General features: G+C 42.2%; 1 protein-coding gene across 1 annotated transcript in view; it reads left to right on the top strand.

Moving 5' to 3' along the window:
• Positions 1 to 18,959, top strand: part of ARID2 (AT-rich interaction domain 2) — a 74,364-nt gene that overhangs the window by 342 nt on the left and 55,063 nt on the right. The window contains exons 2-3 of the mRNA XM_018559488.1: positions 3,385 to 3,478; positions 4,171 to 4,268. Coding sequence (XP_018414990.1) covers positions 3,385 to 3,478; positions 4,171 to 4,268 — 192 coding nt within the window. The remainder of the gene's footprint in view (positions 1 to 3,384; positions 3,479 to 4,170; positions 4,269 to 18,959) is intronic.

Raw genomic sequence — 18,959 nt, 5'->3', positions numbered from 1 at the left:
GAGGGGCCACTAGCCATACGGTCATGTTGTGGTTTCCCCAGCGATGGCCCTTGCATATGTTGTGCCTGGAAGTGAACTCACTCTTCTATGCATCTTCTATTCCCTCCAGATTGGAAAGGCAGGATACTGAGCACTCAGAAAGTACCCAAAACACAGCACCTGGGATACATTCCTATGGCTGAGGGGGGAAGTCCCTGGGGTCCCTCATGGAAGTTGTGCTGGGTGGTACACACTAGGGTCACCTTATGTCAATTTAGCAGACTTGTAACCTGCATCATGGTACCCTTTTACAGATCCCTCGTGCATGCAGGAATGTTATTTACTATGTGACTAGGTGCATTGTGGGAAGGGGTAATGCACATGCTGTAGTAGTTACAATATCAGTGTGCAGGGGCTAACAACCTTCAAATGAATCCTTGGCCTACAGGTGTATAGTGAATAATGGCATGTCAGAGGTTTTAGTCCCATGTCAGGGTCATCTGGGTTTCTAAAGTGAATCTGGGGAAGAGGTTGAACACAGAGCTGTGAATGGGGGGAATTTAGTAAAACAGGAGCTGTGCATGGCAACCAATCAGCTTCTCCGTTCAGCTTGTTCCGAGTTGTTGAAAATGACTAGAAGCTGGTTATTATGCACAGCTGATCCAGATTGTCTGTCCCAGTTTTATTAAACTCCCCTCCATGTATTTACACATCGGTAAACCTAATCTAGTTGTGCATCTTGCTCTATAAATATCTTTAGGGTTTGGGATAGACTTTTTATGTTCTCTTTTTCCTGTCTGGTTATTCAGCCCGGGTTTATAAAAGTTTCACCCAGATTGAAGAAGAGAGGGGAATTTACTAAGACTGAAGCAGCAGTGCATAGTAACCAATCACCTTCTAGCTTTCATTTTTAAAGCTTAGCCAAACAAACTGAAGCGAGAAGCTGATTGGTTACTGTGCACAGCTGCAATCGTGTTAGTAAATTCTTCCCAGAATGTCCCATCTCGTGTTTGATTGGACTATTTCTTGTTTGTTAGCTTTGGTCCAGGGCTAAATCTAGTTGAGCAAAATTGTAGAAATGTCACCAGCACACCAGTCCTTTTAGGATAGCAAAAGCTTAATTTATTGAAGTTTTTTGTCATATGACCAAACAAACTTCAATAAATGAAACTTTTGCTATCCTAAAAGGACTGGTGTGCTGGTGACATTTCTACAATTTTGCTGACATTTGTGGCGCCATCCGCAGTCACTTCGAGCACCTCCCACTATAAGGCACATATCCGTAAGGAGTGCGACAAGGATAGTAATTATTATTAAATCTAGTTGACACAGAACCTTCCATGGACAGCAGGGAGCTGTTTAATGGGAGATGTAGTTCACTGGTCCCATTGCAATGGTAATTATATTTGAGACCCTCGTATTGTTTTTATAAACGTCATACGTTTGTACGTGGTGGTACCCAATGTATTCCATGCTAGTCATATATATCTTGCTGTTTCCATTGCTGAATACATGGCCTCATTTTTAATAGTTCTTCAGACACCCAAAAGGCAAAGTCTGGCCAATAAGAGATTATTATTATTATTATCCAGGATTTATAGGACGCCAACAGTTTGCACAGTGCTGTACAATATACAGTTACAAGTCGGTTAGGAGAGCTTACAATCTAATACCCTTTCAATGATGAAGTCTTGCTTTTCAGCCGGCCACATGGTTATGTAAACAAGCAGTTGCGTCTGCCATACATTGTCAGATGTGATGAAAGATCTGTTATTGCTGACAATGCAAGTTCAACCCCTCTTGAAGGATCCTTCCTGACACTTATTTTTGTTGCGTGGATTGAAAAGTGGGTTTAAGATCTCTGCAACTAGCACTAGGGCTTTAGTATCAATCTTTGTGCTTTTTCATTGGGGTTGATGTATTAAAGATGTAGAGGCTGTTCTCTTTTTAAAATGAATGTTAGTAAATAAGGTTGCCCTGTGTGAATATCAAGTGAAAGGGAAGTTTAAGAAAAAGTATGCTAGTATACCGATGCGTGATTGATTCACCTCAATTACTTAGGTCAGTGGACATTCACTTTCCTCGCTGAACACTTTGCTCTCCTTTAGTAAATCAACTTCTATGAGAATAGGGCATCATAACTATAAAACTGGCTGGAGTAAAAGCAATGCTATCAGCAAATAAAATGTATAACGCTCTAGCAGGCACTTTTCATTATTTACCATTAGCACTCCTGTTTGTTGCAATGATCTTTGAACTGAAACCTCTGCCACATCTGGTACATTTGGGTATAGAGCACACTGATCGTTGGTGTGTGAATGGCTAGTCAGTACACCCAGGGGGCTATCGTATTGGATGTATAGTTACATAGGTTCTTTGCTGAAGCTACAGTTTGGATTGGGGTTGTGGACAGCAACAATCTTGGTAAGGTAGAGGATGCATGCTATATGGTGGGAAGGGATGGGGCTATTTTGTGTTGGGTGTTCTGAGGACAGGTAGGTGTGCTGTAAGGCCTCATGCACACAGACAGATAAAACAATTTGCTTATGCTTCTGAATGGAGTTTTATTTTAGCCAACGTGACCATGTACATTGTGGTGTTTAGATCTGTTTTTTTAAAGCCATATTCAGTGGCATAAAAATTAAATGCCCCAAACGTGTCCACAGAGGTGGTTACTGTATGGGCATAAACGCACGTGCATGCATGTCAATCTATTCTAGTGGCTGGAATGAATAGTCTAGGCACTAGAATTAGAATACATGCATACACCTGTAAATCATTGTACATGAATCATTACACAGAAAACACACATTTCCTGTTGGATATGTCTTCTGGGAGAATGATGCAGTGTAGATGGAGTATTTTAATACGCCTGTGTGTAGGAGTTGTAAGAGTTATTGTAGACTTGTCCTGTACATGGATACAGTGTTGGATCTGTATTATGTAGATGTGCAGCCTGCCGCCTTCCCACCTGTGGACAGTATATTTTGTAATGGCTCAGTAATGTGTTTGTGTGGAGAAATGGGAGAAAGCTGCTGGAGGTTCCCAATGATTGGAATGATGACAGGCCACATTATTCTCCAGAGTGCGCTCACTAATACCCAATAGTCTTCATTGAACCAGTGTCCCCTATCTTTTATTATAGACTCCTTTATTTCCCTGGTATGCCATGGTCACTTGTCAATAGTGAACCCGATTCATTCTCCATGTACTGTACGATGTAGTGATTATTAGTCCTCTCCCTGCACCTGTGCCATGTATGGAGAACACACAATCACTTATTGTGAAGATGACATCTGCTTCCAGTCACTATTGCTATATATTGGGGGTGATGATGAAGCTTTGTATGTTGTAGTATATGGGGTTGTTGTGGGTGTCTCATTGAAGTCGTATCGTTTTCTGCAGGTCACGTTTCAGGAAGATCCCGGCGGTGGGGGGCAGAGAGCTGGACCTGCACTCCCTCTACACAAGAGTCATAACTTTGGGAGGCTTTGCCAAGGTGAGTGCATTGTCATCATGTTCTGTTTTGTGACGAGGGGACCCCCCCGGCGATTTGGGATATGACGCACCCCATGACTAGACCCCAGGGTGGCAATGTGCCGGCTCCCTGTCCTCGGCGGGGATCCCCGGGGCCCTGTGTTGTGTGGGGGGTGGTGTGCTACTTTTGGGCCTTGAAGGCCTGCTCGGTGTTTGGAAGCCAGGCGGTGTCAGGCCGCTGTGTATACCGGCTGAGCAGGCCGAGCCGAGGCGCGCCGCTCTCACTACTTTCCGTGCAAGTCAAAATTAGCGGGCAATGCTTTCCCATCGATAATCGTCCTTCGAGCCCGGCGCCTGTGGAGGGAGGAGGGCAGAGGAGGTTTCCCGGCCTCACGTCCCCTCTGCCCTCCCCTTTCCAATCCACAGACAGGGAAGGAAATAACAAAAGACTCGTACACATTACGTGTGTCTATTGCCATCTTGGCCTGTATGCCGGCATGGAAACACAATATTCCGGTTATTGCCGTTGTATGAAATGTTTCAGAGGCGTGTATGATTACAGCCGACTGCCCCCTCCCTATCAGAGAGTAGCTACTCTCCGGAAATCATACACAGCTCTGTGAACACAACACACTCCCATTCACACCCTTCTGCATGGGATCACACTTCTACCAAGTACTTACTAACCTCTGATATTTACTGCAATTCACACAGGTTTCTGAGAAGAACCAGTGGGGGGAAATAGTCGAAGAGTTCCACTTTCCAAGGGGGTGTGCAAATGCTGCCTTTGCTTTGAAACAGTATTATTTGCGGTAAGTTCAACTGTTTATTTTATAAATTAAAAAAAAATTACTTAAAGTACTAAAATCAAATTGCTTTCTTTAAAATATTTTAAAATGGCTGTAGCATGTTTGTCATTTTGTTGTGATCTTATGTTGATGTATTCTTAGTGGCTCTCACTAAAGCTGATGTCAGATGGGTGATTCTGTCGCTAGAGACAAATTGCCAGCAGTGGAATCATTAAGAGGTTGCCTGGTTGTCCCTATGGAATCACTCCTGTAGCCAGACGCACTGGCCCGACTGCTAGCAATGTGAGCAACATCTCACTGCCTCGGCTACAAAGGGAGCGATTCCATAGGGACAGACAGGCAGCCTCCTAGTGATCCTGCCACTGGCAGTTTTCACAAATCACTAACTTCAGGATTGTTATCAACAGTTGCTCGTCTGATGTCAGCCTAAGTGATGAATGATAAATAAATTTACAGTCCTTGTATAATTTCTCTTAATATTTTATATATATATTTGTTAATAGTGAGAGCTTTCCTTCCTGGGTGCTGGCACACGTCTACTGAGCTGTAATAGTTCCAAAGCACGTCAATTACACTGGACTCTTGCTTCAAGTTTATCTGCATATTTTAGGGGTGCACACCTAGGCTGCACCCCACCGTGTGGTAATCGTGCACACCTGTACGACTCCTAACCGCGCGGCAATCCGGGGTGTTGCCTAGGTGTGCATCGGCCCTAATAGCCCCTGCAGTTTTTTGTTACTATAGGCAGGACTAGGTGAAATACCGTATTTTGCGCTCCATAAGGCGCAACGAGCCATAGGACGCAGGGAGGTCTGGTGCGCCTTATGGAGCACTGAACAGACCGGAGCTTCTGTCACAGCTTCTGTGACAGAAGCCTTGACAGAAGCTGCAGTTAGTGACAGGTGGCGCTGTGATTACAGCGCCATGGTCACAGTGATCACACAGAGCAGACGAAGAACGTCCGTTCTTCGTCTGCTCAGGGGCTCTATGGTGATCTCGATCGCCGCCGCCGCTGCTCGGTTTTAATACGAGTGATCTGAGCAGTGGCTCCTACTGTACATTTAGCTCTGCTTTAGCAGTGCTAAATGTACAAAAAACTACGCCCGGCATCCGAAACTGCATGTGTCGGGCGATAGGGATTCGCTCCATATAACGCACACACATTTCCCCCCGCCTTTTGGAGGGAAAAAAAGTGCGTCTTATGGATTATGTTGTCGGATACAAGTCATATGAGCTGAACATATGTTGAAATGGAGACTGACTATTGTTAAATGTCTTAGCGGACAGTTAGTCTATATGTCTGTGTCCTAAAATAAAAAAAGGTATTTGCAGTTGCATCAGTATTGTGTTTATTGAATTTTGGAATGCTCTCTGCCATGCTTGTTCTATAGTTCTTCTGCATTTGTAAACTCGTATAATACCTGTTGATTGGAGGAAGTCATCAGTCTTAGAAAATCAGCAAAGGCCTTTCCCTATCTTTTAAACTATTGTGTTAGTGTAGATCAGTATTTTATGTAAAAGTTTTATTTTGTATTTTCCTAGACGATAATTACCCTTTTTCTGTAGTGAGGTCTTGATTTTTGTTTCACCCTAAAAATGTAACGCAAAATAGCTACTTGGCTTGAGGACTCGTGCATGATGATTTTCTTGCAGTTGTAGGGTGGTGTATGGTAAAAGTGATCGACCTTAAGAGATTGCTACCTAATAAAAGCTGGCTGATAAGTTTTGATTAGTTTTCTTTTAAACTCTGTTGTTTAATTCACGCCATGTTTGTCGGTTTTAATCAATATGTAGCAAACAATTAATATACATGTCTGACCAGCAAAATGAAAAACGCATACTGCATTTTCCTCCCTCACTCTTGGGCTCCATTCACATATGACATTTGCGTTTTACGCAAATCTTAACGTACGCAGCTATTACTATAGCTAGAACGTGCGGAATCCACCCGTAAAATCGTTCAGACTTATTTTGCAGAATGCACGTTTTTACCGCACGGATGCCGCCTAGTGTGGACAATGCACATTGAAATGCATTTTTTTGTGTGTTGAGCGTGTTTCTGCACGTACAAATATGCGTGGAAAACCGCTCATGTGTGAATGGGGCTGTAGGCCTGGTTCACACTTAAGCGTTTTGTAGCGCTTTTTCTGCCTTAAAAAAAAAGTTCAAGAAATATGTTTCCCCCCCCCCCCCCAAAAAAAAAATCCCATTCATTGCTATGGCCCTGTTCACATCTGATTGTTTTGTCGCAATAAGCAAAACGCCTGTCACTGGAAAAGGTACAGGAGCTTTTTTTTTGTGGCATATTACAGCTCGTTTTGGCTCCATAGACTCAATAGGAAATGCTAGAAAACTCACCTTTGCTGTGTTTTTGCGCACGCTTGCTCATTAACATCAATGAGCTACAATCTCCTCACAAAAACGCGCAATCTGATTTATGTGCCTAAAACGCATTTAAAAAGGTGCATCAAAAACGTTGTCTCCTAGGTGTGAACCCAGGCTTAACCCAGTGCTTAGGAGGTTGTCAGTCAAGAGTTTAGCTGACTGTCATTTTAAAAATAATAAGAATGAAGAAACATTCTGCAGGTATAACATACAGACACCAGGGGATGCATTCATATTCCTGCAGCTCTAACTGCACTATGCTATTGCAGAATGCAGGGCTCTTATAAATGGGCAAAGCTTTGGCCTTACCTGGTAGTGTCAAAGTTTGCCGGCCCCTCCAGAATAACACACATTCTTGTTTGCTGTCATGCGGCCCATTATAGTGATGGGACAATAGGAATGTTAAGTGGGAGGAAGTTGTGAAGCTCAGACACTACCCAAAAGTGTTGGTGCTTTACCTGTTCAGAATGGTCCAGCAGTTGGGAAAAGCGGAATGTAATTAGAACTGGTGCTGGTATGTACAGACACCTTTAGGTGCCTGTAATTTATAGCTTCTAGCAGAGAGACGGACTATTTAAGTTACATATACAATAGATTTGTTAGCCTATTATTTTGCAGTGTAGCTGTCCATAGATCCAAGGCATTGCTTTGATTGATGAAACAAATCCTATTTTCTTTTGATATGCATGTCTAATATCTATGGGTACCTTTTGGCTTCCAAATTATAGTTCTTTACCATGCCAGCTGCCAAATTGTTCCAATAAAGCTTGTTGTGTTGGTTGTATAGGTCCTTGAAAAGGTTCTCTTCATTTTGGATATATCTGTGTATTTGAACACTTTAGGGGGGGAATTAAGTGTCTGAGACAAACTCTGGCTTAACTGGAGTGCAGCCAGTCATTTATATTTTCATGGAAAAATGAAAGGTTGGAACTGGTTGGTTGCTATGGGCAACAGCATCAGCTGAGATAGAACTTGTTTCAGACACTTAGTAATAATTTTTAGATGTGGCAGTATGTTATTACTGCTTTTTTTTCTTCTGGTGTTTTTCTGTTTGAATCCTTTTCAGTGCATATTTGTTTTGGATAAACTTTTTTAATGGAAACATTGCAGATCTGCTTATTATTAGTTAATTAAATACAAAAGATATATTAAATATATATCAGAATTAAGCATCACCCTTAGAGCTAAACATTTGTGTGAACTGTATTTTAGGGTTTAAAATAAGTAGCACAGTCCTTGTCCTGGGTGTATGATTATCTGGTTGTCGGTGCTATATCTAAATGTGCAGAATATTCACTGGTGAAAGGATAGCCGCTCTATTTGATGTGGTGTAGTTGTTAAAGTAGTATTAAACTCCCAACCTTTTCCAGTAATGAAACCAGATCAAAGAGATACACATTGCCCAGGAAAGGGTTTCTTTACATTTGTTCCCATTCACTTATAGTCATCATGTTTACAAACAGCTGGCTCCAACTCTCTAAGATCGGCTTCTCTGAACTTCCTGTTGATTACTTGATCACAATCTCCAGCATCTGTCCATCTACTAGGTTGGAAAAGAGAGTAGATAGGAGCAGGGGAGAGTCTTGCTCTGCTGGGCCTGTGTTTGCGGAGACACACAGGGCTTTTGTTTTTCTTTGTGTGGCTACTGGAGATATTTCCCATTACTTCCTTTCCTTGACAGGACGTGAGGCAGAATCTCCCCAATAAGCACACAGATGTCCCCCACTCTGTCCAAAAGGAGAAAAAAAACATTTTGTCTGATGTTTGGCTTTAAACTTAAATGTACACGTTCTTAAGTCAGTTGTTTTATATGAGGTAACATTTGTACACAAATGGTTTTGGGATCCTGCCTTTCTTTTCCTTTTTATTCATACAGCATTGATATACTTGTCTGTACCATATACTACACATTTACCTACTTTGCTGATTTTATAGCACAAATCTTCTCATTTTCCTTTATCTTGACTGTTCTTTTTTGTAGTGATGAATTGATTTTAGGTAAATATGTACCAGTTTTGATCTATGCTTCCTAATTTAGATTCCCTTTTATGTAACATTTTATGTTATGATTTTGTTTTCTGGCAATTATTTGGCAATGAAGTAGTGAATCACTGTCTCCCAATGTATTCTCCAGAAAGAGAGATCTGGTAGTGTGTACATTCTTCAACTGTCATTTACGCTGCTTACATTACTGCTTAGCGAAGCTTTGTGAATGCTCAGACATTTCCACTATTGGTTGTCCTGGATTAACTACACGCGTCAAGTAGTTGAGTGAAATACAGCGTTCTATTTTCATTATGCTGATTTATTTATTTGAAAATACAAAAAAAAAAAGTTAGAGTGTTGCTTACTACTGCTGGAGGATCAACAGCTGATATAAAGCCGTAGTAGATTTATAACTGACCATAATATATTTTGTTGGAATTTGTACTCTCATCTTCAAACAGGAAATACATTGGAAGATTTTTGTGAAGCAGTAAGTTGAAAGAAAATGCGATTGCATATCTGAGGCACTTTTAAATATTTGTTCTGGTGACCACTGTCACCAGAGCTAAAAGTTAGGGGAAATCCAGAGTTTTAAGTTGTCACTGGCACAGAATGTGAATTATCCCAATGAGAATAGCTGTTTAGTGACAACTGTCTGAGAGGATTTTCCTTTCTTTGGAGAAATTTCCCCTTATATCCTGCTGTGCATCGAGACTTGACGTCTTCCCAATGAGACAGAAAAATCTTAATAGGGATTTTACCCATTCCCTACACTATATAAACCAAAGCTGTGATCAAGGCCTATTGTAAATAGTAAAATAGTATGTTAAATACCACTACAGAAGTGCTTTGCATTGTCAAACACAGCATGTAGATATGTGTATATTATATACAATTTTCTTTTAAATATATACTGTATATAATCTTGAACGGCCTTAACCTATGAAATAGATATTACATTTCATACCACTTGGTTTTCTGGTGCAGAAGAGTAAATTGCTTTTACGTATGTTGTCATATGGCTAGAGATGAACTTCTGTGCTTTAAGCCCAATTTAAGTCCAATCAAATTAGATGTTTTGGGTAGACTGTCAAATCAACCAAAGGCTTCCCATATTTTTAAGGCCTCCAGCACTGAAATCTCTCTAGCAGCTTTTGATCTCTGTTACTGCTGCAATTATAATGCCAACACTCCGAAGTATATAAATGGAGAATCAATATGGTACAGGTTTTTTTTTTTTTACTGGTGAGATATAGATAAACCCACATTCATCTGCACAAAATTTAGTATATCTGTAGGCAGTGTATTTTTATATTATGGATGGGTCGAGGAAGGGTTAGAATTTCTTTTAAAGTAGTACTAAAGGCAGGGCATTTCTTTTTTTTTTTTTTCGTTCAAAAAGTTTTTAATATTTTGAGATTACGCTGCGGTAGAACAAATATACAGGCATGTTTGCGCCCACTGCAAGTGGCGGTTTCAAGTTATAACATTTACATCATACAGAATAACGCGAAGATATAATGACAACATTAGTCCAGAAGAAGTCCAGAGAAACCATAATGTCTCAATATCCGTAACATCCACCCATTGATATGGACTTCGATTCAAGGTCATAGGAAGGTAGCCTGAGTTACCTGGTTCTAAGGGGGGGAGGGAGGGGGGATTAAAACGAGGCACGGGACAAGAAGAGGGGGAGCCAATAGGGGTAGGAAGGGATGGAAAGGGGGAGGTGGGAGAGAGAGGCAAAAGGAGGTAAGGCAAAGTATAGGAATAGTCTTATTATATTATACAGATCTTAAAGGTCATTTTCATAAAGATCGAGACCATATTAAACTATGTAATTTTCAGGTAACTATTCAAGTAAGAATGCACATGCTTGTATGTAGAAAATATTTGCTTATCCCCAGCTTTAAAGAGAAACTCCAGGAAATGAAAAAAATTATCCTTGCAATGGGGTTACTCCTGCACAGCAAGAGCTAACTGCTCGTTTTGGTCTAGGGGCTAAAATAAAGAATATATACTCGCCTGATCCTTAGTCCTGCTTGGCTGCTCGACCAGTCCCTGCAGCCTCTTCTCCCCCTTGGCTTGGGCTCCGGTGGTCTAAGGGCCTGTGACATCATCGCGTCTAATGCAGCGGCATTATATGCAAGTACACCGAGGGGCATTCCACTGCCAAAGTGGAGGGGGAAAGAGGTGAGCGCTCACTGCTGCAAGACTGAGGATCAGGTGAGTATATTTTCTTATTTTAGGCTCTAGCCATGCTTCTTAAAAATGACAGCTGGCTCCTAATGTTTGAGGTTTTCTTTAGACAATGGAGCTGGCTTCTGAATTTCATATGAATTTGTCCACCTCCTGATTAGGTATTTATAAGGCTTTCCAATGAGCCATACTTAAGCTGGCCATACACCTATAGATTATCTGCAGATATTCTATGGTCAGATGGAAAAAGTGCAGCAGATTCCTCCATCTACGCTAAAATGTGTGGATGGAGGAATCTCCCACTGGGCCAAGCTTCAGTATCTTGCTAGTCGGCCCCGCTGGCTGTCAAAACAACCGAACAATGCCTACATCCAATCAGATTGTTCAGGTATTTTGACAACCAGTGGGGCCGACTAGCAAGATACTGAAGCTTGGCCCAGCTGGAGATTGCTTCATCCACACATTTTAGCGTAGATGGAGGAATCTGTTGCACATTTTCCATCTGACCATAGAAAATCTGCAGATAATCTATAGGTGTATGGCCAGCTTTAGTCTGTTATACTTCTTTTGCCTTTATCCTTTAATGCTGCTTTTCATTTAAGGAATGCATAAGGACAACCAGTGCAGTAGATATGAGTCAGTGAAAGGCAGTATCATTAAAGCTTATCTAAATCCAAGAACAAAATGTAATACATTGCAGTTTACCTATCCTTATGAAGGGTGGCCATGCTATTTTATTTTTTCTTTTACCTGGTGATTCAGACTGTAACACGATTCCTGTTCTCCCTTTTACTGTATTTGAGGAGGAGCAGTGTTGTTACCCTAGAACAGGCCTACAGGACGCCCCCTTCTTTTTCTATATCAATGGGGGATGTGTTCGGTAGTCCAGAGATAACTAGGAACAATGCTAACTGATAAGTCAACACATGAAGTTATTGGCTCACGAGGTTTCTGTCAGCTCGAAAAAGGTATTTTTTGTACTTGTGAAACGGGTATAAAAGTGACAATCCCTTTTATATATATTTCACAAACCAAAAATAAGAGAAATTTATGATTGGGTTTTATACACACTTTATTGTTGGCAATCGTCTGAACCTGTATGTTCCAATTGTTTCCTCTACACAGGTAAAGGTACATCTGGAAAGTCCGTTATTAACTTACCAATTTCAGATTCTATAGTGATAGCTTCACCAAAGTCTTCATCCTATTTGGGCCGTTCTAAAGGACTGACAGATATTAAAATACTCTTTCTGAAAAACTGTCCAAACAATGAGTTAGGCCCTGCATTTTGGCACAACATTTATTTTAATTAGAGTTGTAGAAATGTTATAGGTTGTTGCATATTGTTGTGATTAGGTATGTTTGTGTGTTTAGGTAATCCTTTTTAAAATTTAGGATCTATTACACATGACTGCCTGTAGCCGGAGATCACCGCTGAGCTGTCAGTGCCCACATATGATCGGCCCCCATCCCACACCTTCAGCACTCGGATGACAGCTCTCCGCGGGAACCACTGGTCTGGCTGTGCTCAGGCTTTCTCTCCCTCTCCTGGGTGGTCCTGGCACCGATCTCCGCTATTCTGGTCCAGTTCCACTGCTCTGCTGCTGAGTGACTGATGGCTGGAGACTGTCCCCGCTCCCAACCACTTTTCTTTTCCTCGACTATTATGAAGTAATCGGAAAGTGAGTGCGGCGGTCAAGCTCTCCTTCAGCTGTTGGTGCTGACTTCATTACTGGTTTGTGGGCGCCCCCCTGGAAAGTGCCGCCCAAGGCAAACACCTTGTTTGCCTTGCGGTGGATACGCCCCTTATTGTTACCCATTTTTTTGGGGGTGGGGGAGTATTAAAATATGAAAGATGGGGTCACGTCGGGTAAATAGACACTAAACATGTCGAGCCTTAAAATTGGGTGCCCCCACGAAATCGCAAAAAAATACCCACCATACCCAATATTGGCATTACGCAACGCTTTAAAAGCAGTAAAGCTCATCAATTTAGTGTTAACAGTGATTGGTCTGAGAATTATTACTCACAGTCTGACATTGTGGTGATATGTAATGTATGGTGTAATCGTGGGGGCAGGGGACTTAAACTTTTTTTTTTTGTCTAATTTTTAAACTTGCTTATGTGTTTTTTTTTTAACACATAACTTTATTGCTGTTACATGGGGGACTAAATAAACCCCCTATGTGAAATCGCATATACAGTATCAGATTCTCTTTATGGAGACATCGTAAAGACCCTTAATTGTCACATAGGGACCCCAAAGAAGCTGATGAAGCAGAGATCTTGCTGTTATGGATTGGCAACGGTCTCCCAATTATACTTCTGTTATCTGTCGCACACGCCCCTGATGCAGACTTCCAGCAGCCACGCTGACAGAAGTTGCACAAGCATGGTCCACTGTTGTCACTGTCAGGAAGTCCCAACTTCCAGTCCAGAGCAATGGTTATTGATGTGCAGCTAGAATGAGCCCATAGTAGGCAGGAATTGGTTGCAAGAGAAGAGTATTATCAATTATGGCACTTGTTTGATAAACAGTGCTTCAGCAAATTATCTAGATATATAAAACCCTTACAATAAACTAGGAAACTTGTGAAAATGCCCCAATACTTAGTCGATCCCAGCCCTTTAAATTTAAATGACTTTGGCTGCAGTAAGGTCCCATGCTTGCTGGGGATCTCTTGGCGGCTGTTTACAGTCCTGGCCGGGATGCATATCTCCTGCTTCTCCTTCCCGCTGCCTGCAGACGCCCGCACAGCCCTTGGGAGACCCGCACGGCCATGGTTAGACCTGCACGCAGCCCTGGTCAGACCCCACACAGCCTTCTGAGATGCCGCATAGCCCTGGTGAGTAGTGATGGGCTCGGGCGTGTTCGCAGTTCCACGTGCCAAGCCCGCCAGGAAGCTGACAGCGCCGCAGCGCCAATCACAGGTACTGAGACATTATCCCGGTCCGCAACTGCAGAGATCAGGATATGTCTCGCTGCCTGTGATTGGCGCTGTCAGCTTCCTGGCGGGCTCGGCACGTGGAGCTGCGAACACGCCTGAGCCCATCACTAGTGAGCAACACAGAGAATGTAGCTTCTTATTACTCTGCATTGCTGTAAAATGTATTGCTGGGATTTGTAGTCCCTCTACTGCTTGGACTCAGTGGCAGAACTACCAGGGGTGCAGTGTTTGCATCTGGGACTGGGCCCTGCTGCTCCACTACTGTCCTAAAATCAAGTAGTCTGTATTGTTTTAGAAAAAACTGTCACATGACACAAAAAAAGGCATCAGCAATTGGTATCAGCAAGGTATCGGTGCATCCCTACAATGAACTTTTTAAACTTGGTCCTTTTTGGTCCGTTAGCTTTACAATTGAAAACATTACATGTGTTTGGGGCTGCAATTAATGATTATTTTCATAATCGATTAGTTGGGCGATTATTTTTTCCATTTAATCGGATGAAAAAAATTAAATACCATCCTTCGTTTAAAATAAAATCCTCAAATGCAGTGTTACAAACCTAATGATTACTTCAGAATAAAACTACATGCAAAACTTTTTGCAATCACACTGCACTGGAACGTACAGCATTCCAGTGCAAGCAATCCCAATATTGGGTGGGAGGTGCGTTTGGAGTGTCATTGAAATGAATGGCACTGCAAAGCACCTCCCACAGCAGGATTTGTCAGGCCGAAACCCAAAATTGTGCCACCTTTGTTATTGAAAAGAGGGGAGGTTATTGTAGTTCTGTTCTACAGCGACCACACTGCTTCTCCATAGATAAATTATAGTGAGTGAACATTGTCAGGAAGTATGACTGGTGGGATCACCAGAATAAAATGAAGGGAAAAAGCCTGAAGAAAAAAAACTGCAGCCACCACATTTAAAAACTGGTAAGCTGCAAAATTGTTAATTGTTCTTGGGTACAGAATCGCTTGTATCCAGTTAGAATTTCCATGTACTTTAAAGCATAAATTGACCACGCCTCTGACAGTGCCTGGGTGTCATGCCAGTGGCCTGTTCTAGCTTTACAAGTGCCTATTAGGACTTCATCAACCGAGGCATATGTCACTTATTCTGCCTTCTGATTACTATGTTACATTATGGTGTCATTTTAGGGTGGGGGGGGGCTGGGTCAAGAAAAGGAAGAGTTGCCCAATTGTAGTTTGCACATCCTCCTTAGTGCAGCCACATAGGACTGTGGTATAAAGCAGCAGACTGCCTGGGTAAAAGAACAGCTGCAGTAATACCCACCGTAGATGCTAGATCATTCACAGCTGATTTCTCTTATAGAGTTTGAAGGTCCATTCACACTGTTGTAGCTCCCCAACACATCTGAGCTTGACCGCAATGCTGTGTGTTGTGGTTTACCACATTGCAGAAAATGGTAAATGTCTTCTTTTTTTTCCCCACTGTTCTGCATCATTTCCAGCCCAATTAAATGAAGGAGGCTGCCTTATTGCAACGCACCCCACCAACAGTGTGAATAGGCCCTTAGTCTTGGTCCACTTTAACCATACATTGCTTTTACAAGTGATCTGTCAGGGAAGCATACACATTTTAGTGGCATGTTCATGGCACATGATAACCGCTTGCTCTGAAATATATGATTAATATTACCAGTTTGTCCTTCCTGGCACTGAAATTTCCATCCAAACCATTCGAGTAACATTGTTAGGGTAAGCTCTTTATCTTCTATTATTGACTTGGGGCACCTTGATGCTATTTATGCAGAAGTGGGTGCTTTGAACATACTAAGGGCCTATTCACACCATATGCAGTGCGTTCCAGTCCCATTCTGGCCAGAACGCACTGCATCGCATTGCGGCTGGCTCACTTTTTTGCCGGGCTGAAGGGAGCGTGGCGGGCCATTGAAGTGAATGGGACCGCAGCACGCCCTCCGGCTGCAATGCGATCGCCCACACGGGATCACAAGGCACATTGTGCCTGCAGTAGCACTATTTTGATCGCACCGGACCACACTGCAGGCACAATGTGCCTTGCGTTCCCGTGCTGGCGATCGCATTGCGGCCGGAGGTCGTGGCTAAGGTGCCATTCACTTCAATGGACCGCCACGCCCCCTTCAGCCTCAAGAAATAGTGAGCTGCTCGCGATGCAGTGCGTTCCGGCCAGAATCGGGCAGGAACGCACTGCATAGGGTGTGAAGTACCCTAAGGGTCTATTCACACTGTGTGCATCTGTGTGTTACGTTGCCATTAATTTGCGATGGAATTGCACATGTGTTGCAATGCATGCTAATACACGTTATCACACTACCAAGTGCTGTGGTGCACTGCATTGCTAAAAATAGTTCATATCCACTTTTTGGGATGTTTTTGAACTTTGCCAACCCATTTGAATAGGCTGCTTTTATGTGGACCTTTACCCCCTTTGACTAAAAATCACCTCAGCATACAGCTCTGCATACTGATGTGAAATCATCTTACATTCATTAGCTAAACAAACATATGTTTATTTTATATTTACAATTTCTTTTTTTCCACTTCCTGATCCTCTTTGGCACAAATTGTGTAATCGCGCCCAAGCGTTGCATCCTGGGAAGTTTACATCAGCAGAGCATTGCTGGAACATCTCATCTGTAATTTCATGAGATCTCAGGGAAAGGCAATTTTCTCCTCTGAGTTGATGTGCATGGTCACATGTCCTAGTCGCATGTGCCAGAGTTCCAGGAAGTAAGTCTCTAGTCACACCGAGGCATCAGCGTTTCTGCATGTTTTTACAGTCTTTCTCTTAGTTTGCCCGTCTTTGCGCATTTTACACGTATTGGATGCACATATACAAAGACGCATTCATGTTTTATTGAGCAGATTGAGATGCATGCTGTCAAACATGCTGTCATCTGGACAAAAGATTTTGCCGGGCTGAAGGGAGCGTGGCGGGCCATTGAAGTGAATGGGACCGCAGCACGCCCTCCGGCTGCAATGCGATCGCCCACACGGGATCACAAGGCACATTGTGCCTGCAGTAGCACTATTTTGATCGCACCGGACCACACTGCAGGCACAATGTGCCTTGCGTTCCCGTGCTGGCGATCGCATTGCGGCCGGAGGTCGTGGCTAAGGTGCCATTCACTTCAATGGACCGCCACGCCCCCTTCAGCCTCAAGAAATAGTGAGCTGCTCGCGATGCAGTGCGTTCCGGCCAGAATCGGGCAGGAACGCACTGCATAGGGTGTGAAGTACCCTAAGGGTCTATTCACACTGTGTGCATCTGTGTGTTACGTTGCCATTAATTTGCGATGGAATTGCACATGTGTTGCAATGCATGCTAATACACGTTATCACACTACCAAGTGCTGTGGTGCACTGCATTGCTAAAAATAGTTCATATCCACTTTTTGGGATGTTTTTGAACTTTGCCAACCCATTTGAATAGGCTGCTTTTATGTGGACCTTTACCCCCTTTGACTAAAAATCACCTCAGCATACAGCTCTGCATACTGATGTGAAATCATCTTACATTCATTAGCTAAACAAACATATGTTTATTTTATATTTACAATTTCTTTTTTTCCACTTCCTGATCCTCTTTGGCACAAATTGTGTAATCGCGCCCAAGCGTTGCATCCTGGGAAGTTTACATCAGCAGAGCATTGCTGGAACATCTCATCTGTAATTTCATGAGATCTCAGGGAAAGGCAATTTTCTCCTCTGAGTTGATGTGCATGGTCACATGTCCTAGTCGCATGTGCCAGAGTTCCAGGAAGTAAGTCTCTAGTCACACCGAGGCATCAGCGTTTCTGCATGTTTTTACAGTCTTTCTCTTAGTTTGCCCGTCTTTGCGCATTTTACACGTATTGGATGCACATATACAAAGACGCATTCATGTTTTATTGAGCAGATTGAGATGCATGCTGTCAAACATGCTGTCATCTGGACAAAAGAAACTCATGTACCTTTTCCAGCATTCAGTGTTTTACAGCTTGTGACAAAACTCTCAGATGTGAACAGTGGCCATAGAAATGAGTGGGCTTTCTTGTGTTGAGAGTTTTGTTGCACATAGTTTTGGGCGTCAAAACGCCAAGGTGGGAACAGGGACTTAAGGGAGATGAAATGATCTGCCCCTAGTAAAAATGGACACTATAATTATTTTGAAGATACGGTAAAATCTTTCAAACAATGCACCAGGAAGGCAAGATGTGAATGGGTCCTAACAATAAACGAATAGCTCAGTGTCCAACATTGTAATCTGCATTTTATCTATTTTTTTCTGCACAACACAACACCAGGCTTACACTGAGTTCTCATGCATATTGACACATTGATATTTTTTTGATGAGTGTATGCTCTTCACATCTGCTAAGTGTTGTCTTGATGGTCATGTGTAAAGTTTTCAAATGCATATTTAGCTGTGCTTACATTTCATATTTAAAATGCTGTCCAAAGCCTATTTCATAAATACCATCTAGTATAACTAGAAATGTGACAACGTTGAACTTAATCTTTGACTTTTCATAACTCCCTTTAATGAGAATAGGGTGTAATGGTACTGGAAAGACCTGAGAATCCACTATGGAGTCATCTATCTACTCCATTCCTTGCCACATCTTTTCTGTGCATGTAGCCAATATTTTTGGTGATGGACTCAATGTATAATCTGCAAGTGTGTATAGTTGCATATAATTCTTGGCTGGGTGTAATTAGTCACAGATCAAGTTCCACAAACTCTTCTACATTGTAGGCTACATATTTGGAATATTAATATATGTTTTATTAGGATGGCAGGGTGATTGTCACATTTTAGGTCAACTCTGCACCTCTCAGATTGAAAAAGGTTTTATAACACTGCATAGAAAAATACATTGTACTGATCTTTAATTTCCAGTAGTTAAATGGTGGAGTCTTTATAGTTTTTCTTGAATCAGAAAAAAAAAAGGATTTTTTAGGGATGCTCAGATACCAGTGCCGATTACTTGACATTTTCAGAAATACCAGGGTTGCCGCTGGGACCTAGCTGTGGTGCTCCATCACTGTCCTGAAATCATTAGTCTGTATTGTTTTATAAAAACTGTCACATGACACCAAATAAAAAATGTATAAGTACTTGGACGAGTATCAGTACTTGTACTCGCAAAACTGGTATCGGTGCATCCATATATATATATATATATATAT

The sequence above is a fragment of the Nanorana parkeri genome, unplaced genomic scaffold (genome assembly GCF_000935625.1).
Source record: "Nanorana parkeri isolate BGI_ZX_2015 unplaced genomic scaffold, ASM93562v1 scaffold399, whole genome shotgun sequence".
Taxonomy (NCBI): Eukaryota; Metazoa; Chordata; class Amphibia; order Anura; family Dicroglossidae; genus Nanorana; species Nanorana parkeri.
This window is presented reverse-complemented; position numbering and strand designations above follow the sequence as displayed.